We start from the raw sequence: 11709 nt of genomic DNA on the forward strand, positions 1-11709 counted from the left end.
CTACAGGAAGCAAACTAATCGTATCTACCTAAATATAATTTCTTATTCGATTATCGATTTTAATTCTTATAACAGAAAATACTTATAAGAATTAACCTGTCCAAGCACTTACCGTGCACGGTAGGAGAACACCTAAAAGTATCAATTACTTTAACAATTAGCTGCTCTTATCGCGATCGGTACTTACTACTTAATTGGATCACAAATGGACCGTAAAAGGTGCCGGACGTCGGCGGTGGGAACCGTCAGGCTTGGCAACCCTATTTCCAATATTGGCCTTACGCGAATAATTATATTGACAATTTAATTAAATCATTATCATTAATGTTATCAAGCTAATTTAACTAAGAACTAAAAGGATTCATGTTTTTCGGCTTCCAATTACGTACATTGGCCTAAGAATCAACAAAAATTTCCAACAAGACATAATATCCTGCTACCCCAAGGTTGTCTGGAAGAGATCGCTTACAGCGATAAGACCGCCTGTTGCTACCATTATTTACACTGTAAATCTGTTATTGTATTTTTCTTTGTGGTGCAATAAAGAGTATTTACTTACTTACTTACTTACTAATATCTTATTAGATTATCTGAACCCAACAAAATAGTACCTATAGGTACTAAATGGCAATATGAAACTCGAATCGAATGGCCACCTTATTGACTTGTGCCATTTGGAATGACAATTGGTATGAAGCTATTAGTACGTTTCCTTGTTATCGAGAGCTGGACTAGGTAAGTTTTTGGAAAGAAATCATTTCTATAATTTGCTAATATCAAACAAATAAGACAAAATAAAGTCACTTAGTATGTAGGTACACGTGATTATGTTCTATCTTTGGTTCACAATAATGAAATAAAAGCTTATAAAAAAACTATTAGTGTCTACAGTCGGCAGCAGACTAAGGTGCATAGAAGTTTGTATGCAAAGGTGCTAACTGCTAAGCGAATATTAGTATTGTTGACTGTACATTTATTCTGAGGTTGCGCAATAAGAGAATAAGTTCTCCTTTGGTTTTTAAGCTATAGTAAAATAAATCATTATCATTCTGGCAATTGAGTACAAATAGACTTATTAATTGGTGTATGTAAAATATTGATCGTTGTTTTGATCCAGATCCAAACACCCTATCATCAAGTTTACTACTTGATTCAAAACGATCTCCAGGAATCGTAACTTACGATAGGTATTATTACAAGATTATTATCGAAAACCAATACGAATGTTGTAAATAAAATCGTTAAATAAAATTGTCTTCACGGTTTAATAACAATAACAGTTAATATGTTCGATGGTACAGTCACATGTAATAAAATGTTGCTCTGCGAAGGCCGCAAAAATATTTGACACGCTCTTATAGCTGTACTAATAAGATCGTGTCAGATATTTTTGCGGCCTTCGTTGTGTATATTATTGCAAGCGACTATACACTCATTTTAATGTTTCCGCCCCTTCATTCCCTTTCCAATCAAAATAATCCAATCCGAGGTATAGTTAGTACCAGTGGTAACAAAATTTTAATATTGTAAATGTATTTTAAAAATATACTTAATAGGCAAGAAGTAAAATATGTAAGTTTTAATTTGATCTTATACTTACTATACTACACTAAAATTTATCTTATTAAGGAAAGTTAAGTAACAAATGTCCAACATTGTGGTACTGGCCAAAACTGATTCAGGTTTGGTTTAGACAGTACACTGATATAAAATATGTAATAAACTCAAATATAAGTACCTACTCAATTTCACAACAAGAGACAACTTGTTTTGGCTGTGTGACCTAGGCAAACAAGTTCAGTACGAGTAAATCAGGCATATCTAGCGCCATCTACGCGTGCTAGTGGGAATTCGATTAGGGTGTTGCTACCTTTATAACGATTTTGGTTCGTATACGTTAGGGGATGAAAGCAGATGGCGCTGGCGATTGTCCGTTATTGTAAGTTTTATCAAAATCGTCGAAGGAAATCCATATATTTTTTATTATGAAACTAAGTTTTTGTCAAAGTAATAAATATGTACTTAGGTACCTACCTGCAGTTTGTTTTATTTTGTGTGTGTGTGTTATGAATCCGACGTTCCGTTGAAAAAAGCTGGTGCAGGTTATCCCATCAAAATTAAAACTAAGCAATAAAAACAGTACCTTAAGAAATAAATTACACCAAGTCCGTCAATGAATTCTTAAAGAAAACTAAAAGATCACCTCATTAAAAAGATACATTAATTAATTTTTTTGACGACCTATAAATGCAATTAATAAAGTACGTATACAATAAATAATAATTTTATTATATAATATCTTGAACAATCTCCTCTTGAATATCTAAAATGTATTTATCAGTAATAGGTTACGATACAATGTGATAGAGTCATTCCGGAAAGAGAAGAGTCGTGGAATATGTAAGGGAGCCCATACATACATACGCACACTGCGTTACACTTTATTTTGTAGAAAAAAATGGCGTCAAGTGCCTACCGGTCAAAATAGTGATGACTATTTGGAGGCATGAGTTCGTTCTACGGCCGCCGGTGCGTTGTCGCTACACCTGCTAACCTGACGCTCTCGCCCCAGCCTCACACACCGGCCGATATATTTTTAGCCGAGAATTGTTTTCTCAATCATGGAAAAACTTAATGATTTATACATACGAATGAAAATTTATCACACAGATATAAACTTACTCATTCTACAACGTGTCGCCAAAGCTGATGGCATAAAGTATTTAATAAATGATGACCATATGTATAGGTAAACCTGTTGTACCTACCTATATGCACTTTACAGGTTACTGAATTTTAATTGACATCGAAATTTGCCGATTGGCAATTTGTAAGAGCTAGGGCTTTGTAGGGACCTGCTTCGCGCACCTGTCCCGTAGACCGACGACACACCGATTACGGACCGGTGCTGAATAAAATGAACGAGGAGGCGGTGGGTTATGATGAAGGCAATTATACTTTTTGCGCGAACACTAAAACATTGTCGCAAAAACTCTTCGGGGCATATTAATAAAACAAAAGCTCTAAGACATTAATATCGGAATATCAACGACGATCCCCTTATAGAGTCTATTCTCTGCGGCCTCTAAATAGATGAGACAAGAAGATCTTGTCTTCCGAACAAGGTAATGGACAGGATAATTATGCGCAACGATGTGCAACAATAGCGGCGCGAGCTTACCGCTCGGTCTATGGCATAATAAGCGCCGGCGTATTTTGATCAGAAGGCAACAAGTAGCAGGGCGGGCGAGGCGGGGAGGACGGAGGGTCGCGGCCCGTGCTTGCGCGCGCGCCGGGCACGCGCCCCACCGCTCGCCGCGCCGCCGCGCGCGCGCTACTTAGCGTCGGGGGTGCGCGCCGCCTCCGCCAATCCACCGGCAACCTCCGCGACGCACGCACACGTGCTCTCATTCGACATACTACGAAAATAATCAAACACGCGATGCCTATGGCGGCGATTCACACTTACCAAAATCTCGGTGTGAACCAGAAGCTTACGCAACTGCAGACGGCCGCACCGAGGAGGCTGGCACCTGCTCCTGTAGATCCCGCACGATGCAAGAAGAAGTCATCTTATCTTCATCAGCCCTACCCTTCCCAGCCCGCATCAGTGGCTAGGAGAAACGCCCGGGAACGGAACAGAGTAAAGCAAGTCAACAACGGGTTCGCTGCGCTTCGTCAGCACATTCCGTCAGCTGTTTCAGCCGCCCTGGCTGGAGGCAGAGGGGCATCACGGAAGTTGAGCAAAGTTGACACGCTGAGGCTGGCCGTCGAATATATTAAAAGTTTGAAGCGCTTGTTAGAAGAAAGTGAAGAAGGATGCTCCGACATGCAGATTGGTCTGGGGCTTACAAGCAGTGGGGCGCACACACCGCCATCGTCCGAGGAGTCGCGGTCGCCGGCTCCGTCCCTGGTGTCGGAGAGCTCGACGCCGAACTGTCACGACGCCTACGACTCCTACGAACCCATGAGCCCTGAAGATGAAGAGTTGCTTGATGTCATATCGTGGTGGCAGCAACAGTGACAAGAGGTGAGTTTTTTTATTTTTTCTCATGTTACTTCCTATAGGTACTTGAAGTTATGATAACGTTTTCGTCCTTATCAACAGTATTTTATGAATGAATCCTTAAAATTTGTTTACATAAATTTCAGAGCTTTGATAATTTCCTTATCATTTATGTTTACATTTGTCGCGACGTGTGCTGATAAAATATAACTCAAAGTGAAAAAAATCTTCATAAGTTTAAGAATTCCTACTTTGTCAAACATGAGTGCTGTTTAAGTTACTTACATGTATTTTTGTAACGAGATGTAGTTTTAATTTTTGGAGTCTATAGATTCACTCGCAGGGTTAGTCGAATAAGAATTTACGAGTTTTCAAGTTCGCGAAAAAAAAACAGGTACCTTTCCTATTTCAATTCTTTTTAGGGATTGATTTTTTTCTTTCTCGATCCGTTAGTCACGGTTACCTACTGGATCGACCTTGCTCCTTTTATGTTGCACAATTTAAAAGAAGATCTACGCTCGACGCTCTTCGTCCTTTGGGCAAAAAAAGTAAACACGTATACTTCCTATTATGCCTGCGCATTGAACCGTCGGATAGACTTTATCTATGTGTAGGTGGGGCTCATTGTTAAATTAGGACGGCACAAAGGAACCGTCCTTGACAATGGCGAATCTTTAAATATGTCGCTTTATAAAAGCTTAGCAGCTAGGTAGAAGTTTTTTATCATCGTAGCAAAAATATGTATTCGGTAAATCTGTTTTCAAATATGATGAGCCCGCATTTTACCTAAACACATAATTTGCTTTACAGTCCTAGAGCAATTACTTCTAATAATCTTGCGGTTTACCCCGCATGAACTAAGAAAATTTATCATAAAAAGTGTGCTATTCTAATAATAAGGTGGTCCGACCAAACTGGACTAATTTCGCTCAAGTGGAAGCAGGTTCTTAATTGTTTTTTTTTATGATGCATCCGGTCATCGATGCACATAACATATTACCATATGGCACTCATTCGATTGACGGACTGAGGAACAGTAGCGCCATGTCTCAAATTAGTAAATTAGATGGGCAAAAAACCTGTTCGGCCGTTTCGCTTTGCCGACTATTAATCTATAGTGCCGGAAGACGAAATCTCAGGAGGAAATAGAAGGGCGGTGAGCATCGCACACGTGTTACAATATTTGCTAAGCTCCGAGCAAACATCTGTTGATACCAGTTTAGTATTCATGGGAATTATGTTCACGTCATGCCACGGTTAGGGTAAGAGGAGATTCAATGTAACGTTTCGATATTATCAAGGCTCTGAAACTTTTTTGAAGTGTAACCCTTCATACATTATTTTGAGTTGTTGGAATTGTAACTTTCTGTCAACTGATTAAATTTCGCATTCCCGTGGGAGTTGGTCAGACGATGGGATAAGCAGTTGATCAAAGTCACATATATTAACCTGTTTTTTATTTGTTCCCAGGAACCGTGCATTACGGTGATCAAAGTATGGCCATTGAGCGGCCCGGTGATTGTGAAAAAACGAGTATTCGCTTGAAGAGCGACCCGAGCGCTGGAGCGCAAGGGACTCCGAGAGAACCTCTAATTAAGCGCAATCAGTATATTCCTAATGAGAGGGGATAATGGTGGACTATAACGACCCCATCGATGCATTCCGCCGAGCGCCGCGCGCGCCGACTACTTTTCATGCCTCCATGAAATGTACCGCCAAGACTGAATCGATCATATGTTCCACATGAAGCATTTAGTTAACTTGTATATAAGTGATCGCTGTGCCTTAGTTTAGCCTTAAATAATTACCTAATTTACTTCCAGTAAGACTTAGTTTAGATATTATTATTGTTATCTAGTCATTATATATAAGAATATTTTTATGGCAGGCATGTTCTCTTTAGCTATAGGGAGCGTGTCAAAATTTTTGAAATAGCTACACTATAGATATTTCCTTTACAAGACATCTAGGAAACAACATATTTCCTTATTTTATTGTGAGACAAAGACTTCTCGTATATATAAATCTAGTACCCTAAGACAGATTCCTAATATTTTAAGTTGTACGCTAAATAAACAGTACAATATTGTTCATAGTTAAAACAAAATATGCCGGTTACTTACCTATTCAGGTAGTTTCTGTAAGAAAATAAAGCATAACTCATATACACCTTATTTTATTTAAATAACTACCCAAACAATAGCCTCCGAAACAAATATAGAGTCTGTGGGGAAACAGAAGAGTCGTGAAATGTATGGGATCCAATACATTTTACGACTCTTCTCTTTCCGCACAGACTAGTATTTCGAACGCATTTCTCATTTTACAGACAGTTGCCACAGCATCCATTAAAGCAGGTCATGGTAAAATCTAAAAAGGTTCGAAATACTAAAACAAGACAACGTTATAGACATTCATAGCGCTTTCTTGCTTGTACACCGTCACCGCATCTGGTTGCAGCGCCAATGAGATGGAGTAAACCCTGTAAGCCCCCATTCGCACGGGAGCTTTTTCAACGCGCGTTAAAAAATCGTTTGAATGACACAAATGGATAAGATAACCATGTATGTATTCACACTACAGCGGTGGCGCTTTTTATCAAGCGTTGTTGGATTTTCGACTTAAAGCCTTGGTCGTTAAATCGAATTTAGAATGCGGACAGATTCAAGCGCTTTTTTAACGCGCGTTGAAAAAGCTCTCGTGTGAATGAGGGCTAAGGCTAAGATGGTCGGATCTCTATCATTTGTTACCATGCATGTCACGTTCTAACAAATATGCAAGTCCGAAAGTGACGTATGGCATGACAACTGATAAAAATGCGACCATATACCGCTTCTGGTCCTAAATTCGGTATCGCGAAAGGGGCGACCCGCTATCTCCAAAGTTCTGGCCAGAATATTCTAAATCTTGGCGGTATCATGGCAGCCATTAGGAGTGATATTGGCGGCATAAAGCTCACAAACCTGCTCTTGTAAAAACTGACAAATTTGCCTAGACTCATCAGGTGATCCACGCAGTTTTAAGAGCAGAATATTTTGTACAAATTAGTTCAACGCGTAAGTACATCGATCGGCAACGTCTGGAAGAGGTTCTGGCGGTCTAGCATAAGTTGCGTTCTCGCGTACGAGTCCATACTTGAAGTAGCACTAGATATGTGGAGTCGCGCGCGAGAACGCAACTCATGCTAGACCGCCTGGTCCACGGGAGCGCTAATGTAGAGCGATACAATACTAAACATTTAGAATGTGGGAAAGGCCAAAAAGGAGATTTTGGGACTATCTCAGCATATAAAGCAGAGAGTATGAACTCAACTTACACACACAATGATGCTTATACGGACATTTGCGAGTAGGTACGAAAAGCTCAGTGGCAGAGTCCATCTAAGTTAATTCTGCACAGATTTTGACGTGACAAAGTGTGATAATACCGCAATAAACTTCATATTTTCATAGAAATTTGATAATTATAGTGACTCTTCCACAGTTATTTATTGCATTCTGTGCAAAGTTAACTCATGTTATATATTATATATAAGGTTGCCTAGTCTGAATGTGTAGGTACTTACGTTACGACGTACACTATCCGCACCACACTAGTTACTACCAAGATGTTACCAGTGGTAACAACTGGAATATTTTTTACCCATCTGTCCCCAGCAGTAACAACTGGTAAAATTATTTTTTCCCAGTGGTTACCACCGAAATTTTGTGCGAATTCAATATTAATAAGTATAAATAAATATATAGTGCTTTTATAAATAATTAATTAAGTATATTTAGTCTTAGTGTTTTAGTAAACTGTTTTATAATTTATAACTGACCAACAATCCGTGCTTCCAGATAATGAATATTTTATTTTATTTTAGGTATAGAGTTAACGAAAGTAGTCATGTGCTGTTTAATAACCGGGTCACAAAAAACGCATTTAAACTCAAAAAAGGTACCTAAGTAACCCTGCAAAAATAGGCACAAATACATCACGAGCATCGAGCACGTTAGGTCGAAAAATTAAAATAACAAAAGGTACTTTTTCTACACGTGCCTCAACTCAAATTACATTTAGCAAAAGAAAGAATAACATACGCGAATTCCAAAATGGGGAGACCTAAACACACTCGCTGCTGCATTTAATTTGAAAAAGACAATCCATAAAGCAAGGCGATCACGTTCTGTGCCCGCCCATGGAAATCAAATTGCAATAGTAATTTTTGATAATGGAGGGGAAGCTTGTGCCATTATGGGTGGATATTTCCGTCGATTAATTGTTTGAAGTGGCTGCTGCTCTATGAAACAAGCCCGACTAGACGCGACGGAAGGACGTCAACACACCTGTGGACATTTTGCGGAACGTTTTGTCGGTCGCCGTTCGTTGTCATTAATTCCCTTTATATTAATTGTCGGTTACTATGCGTTGCATCCGTTGGCAACGAAATTGCGTCTCATTATGTTGTCTGTACAGCTACTTGTAACTGGTTGCGTTGTTGTTTTACTATTTGCTATCAACTAGGTAAGTAATAAGACCTAGATGCGATTAGGATGATCGCCAGGAATAGCATGAAAATGAGGCTGTGTCCGACGGTCACAGCACTCACAGCGGCAAGCTGATGAATAATGAATTAATGAATTCTTATGAATTAATAAATATATTACTAGGGCAGTTGATGTAATTGGGTACCTATTACAGGATATGTAATATGACTTAAAAATATGTACTTACAGTTCTCAGATACTTATATGAAATTCATGTTGATAGCACACAGTTACCGTCAAAGTCAATGGTTTTTATTCATTATATTATATGAATTCATATACATAGTTATATTACTTATAAGTAGGTATTAGTTATTCTGTATAGGTAATGTATTTAATGTAAGTACCGACTTAAATTATTTTAATTTTGAATTGGAAATGAAATACCCCCTATGCCCAAACTTTAAAATGTTTTATCATTTTCATGATACGTACATTCACCTTAATTTTACTATTGGTTGGAATAATACCTTTGTGGGCCTCACAACAGCCCTTGAAATTTTACGCCGAACGTATGTGGAACCTATATGCAATTACGTTGCTCCCAAAACAGGCTTACACGCACTTGAACTTGTTCAATATTCAAAAATAGCATCGACTGCGCTTGCGCCAGGATCTGGGTCACACGCTTATTGGCAGCAACTTTACACTCGCGGCCAAGGACAAGACTCGGGGCTGTAATGTTTGGTTACGCTGAATTGGGCGGTCGAGTTTCATACGATACAGGCGTTGAAGTGTGTGGTGGTGTGGTAAGTAGTCATGAATTAACTTTAGTTACTATAAAGTTTTTTCGGTTTAAACGTAAACAGGGCAACGGTCCTGGATTATTATTTTTTAAAAAGCACCACAAAGAACTCCTCCGTTGAAAAAGCACTACAAAGAACCCATGCACTAATAAAAATTATGTTAAAATTTTCTTGTCAGAGTTTTTGTTAATTTAATAATCATTTGTCAACACAAACACCCCAATGGCCCTTGCTTAAATACCTACATAAACGGCAAACAGTGCGAATGCGAGTCGGACTCACCCATCGAGGGTTCCGTAGGTACTTTTAGTATTTGGTTGTTGTCAGCCTGATGGTGCAACATATAGACAGACAGACGGGCAGTGGAGTCTTAGTAACAGGGTCCCGTTTTTAACCTTCGGGTACGGAACCCTTTTTTTTGTCGTATGGCATTAATACAATACGGAACCTTAAAAATGATCTAACTTGAAGCATGTGCATCTAGTCTGTCATATGGGTAGTCCCTCTACCCGGCTTGACTGTATAACTGAAACACAAATGTAAACAGTAAAAGTTAAATTAGTATTGATAACAGTGTGGTTTTCCTGAACAATGAAGCTTGAAGTGGCAGCTGAAGCGCGCGTCGGTCGCGTGCCCCGTAAACGCACGAGCGCCGCCGAGCGCGCACGACTCGCGGTGACGCCGCCGCGCGACGCTCGCGCCGACTCAACCTGCGCCTTGCAGCTGGAAACTTACGGCTCGATTCGGTAAATGAATTAGAGACTCACTAGATATGAAATAGTAAAGATATGTGACGTTCCACTGCAAAAGGTACCTTATGGCGACTGGCGCCGCGATTCGAGAAATGAATTAGAAATTCGCCAGATATGAAATAGTGAAGATATGTGACGTTCCACGGAAAAAGGTACCTTATGGCGGCCGGCGTTTACGTCGCATAGCGCCGCAATAATTAATAGCGTGCCAACCGCCATAAGGTACCTTTTATCGTGGGACGTCACATATCTTTACTATATCGTATCTACTTAATTTCTAATACGTTTCCCGAATCGCGCCGTTAGAGCCCGCGCACACGGGGAGCGGACTGGAGTTCTGCGTTCCGCGTTCAGAGTTCTGAGTTGGCTGATGTGAAGCTGAAGCTTACTTAGCTTGAAATTACAAAGGTAAAAGTAGGTGTATGTATGCATTTTAAATCATTTTTATTAGTCCACCCAACATGTTAATATATATATGTATATTAATTTGATCTTCGTTCGTTTTCGTTTGTCTGGAAACATCATACCTGATTGAATGAATGATTTTACGTTATAACTTGATGTTTACTTAACGACTTTAAAAAGAAAGTTCTCAATCCATCACATTTTAAGTTTAACTTTAGTGTTAATAAACGAATTATGTTTATTAACACTTATTCTTTAAGTAATATTTAGTAATTAATAAGTTACATCAATCAAATAAGTACTCTATATATGCTCAGCAGTGAGCGATAAAAGGCTGATATGATGATGATGAAAAATATGGTTGGAATTTAACATAGGTACTTTTTTTCTGTTGTACATAGGGAAAAACTTAACTGCGGGTGATTTAAATTTTGGGTATTTTTTTTAATTACTGGCGCGCCATAGAGTAATGATTGGAAATGTTCTAATTATTTAGTGAACAAAGAGTTTATACGAGCACTTTAAATGTTCAAAATGAGACCATCCCAAAGAAAATGGGTTGCTCTATTCATCCACTGTTGAATTAATCAAGCAGACTCGGCAATAACATAAATTGTCAACGCAGTAAGACTCATTAATGGCCTATAATGAATTGGAGCTTGGTAGCAGGTAGCATCTAAAATAGCTCGCATTCCTTCACCGAAATTCCTCCGAAATAACAATTACGTCCCGAAGATACACGACACGGTGGGGACACCCCTTTAAACTATTTATTTAATTGTACGACCGATCTCTATGACGGTCTCCTGAATTCTTTGATGTCGTTAAAAAGGAATATTGTTTTTAACAGAAAACACTAGAATCACATAAGTACCTACCTACCTATTTACCTAAAATCGCTTCCATAGTTATGTGCAAAATAAAGCATTTATTTTATTTTGTTTTAATGAAATGTTCATACATATTTAATTTAATAATACTGATCGTCTTAAGGGGCCCATAGAGTACCACAGATCGCCGGACGGTATCGGCCTGTCAGTTGTTCTGAACTGTTAAAAACTGACAGGCCGATACCGTCCGGCGGACTGTTAATCAGTGGGCCCCTTTAATAGCGCGTCTAGATTGCGGACTCTAATAATAACATGTGTAAAGTAGCAGTGCGTTTGTGTAGTCTGCACCTATTCTGTACTTTTTTAGAACCCGAACCCGGGACTTCCCGTTACATAGGCAGGGCCCCTACCAACTAGGCTACCCATACAACCATTTCCAGT

General features: G+C 39.1%; 1 protein-coding gene across 1 annotated transcript; it reads left to right on the forward strand.

Moving 5' to 3' along the window:
- The first annotated feature begins 2902 nt into the window (after positions 1-2902).
- On the forward strand, positions 2903-6173 carry LOC134667000 (achaete-scute complex protein T3-like). The gene is made up of 2 exons (XM_063524308.1): positions 2903-4030; positions 5477-6173. Exon 1 carries the CDS (start codon positions 3443-3445, stop codon positions 4022-4024), a length of 582 nt encoding a protein of 193 aa, XP_063380378.1. The 5' UTR covers positions 2903-3442; the 3' UTR covers positions 4025-4030; positions 5477-6173.
- The last annotated feature ends 5536 nt before the right edge of the window (positions 6174-11709 follow it).

This window comes from Cydia fagiglandana, chromosome 8 (genome assembly GCF_963556715.1).
Source record: "Cydia fagiglandana chromosome 8, ilCydFagi1.1, whole genome shotgun sequence".
NCBI lineage: Eukaryota > Metazoa > Arthropoda > Insecta > Lepidoptera > Tortricidae > Cydia > Cydia fagiglandana.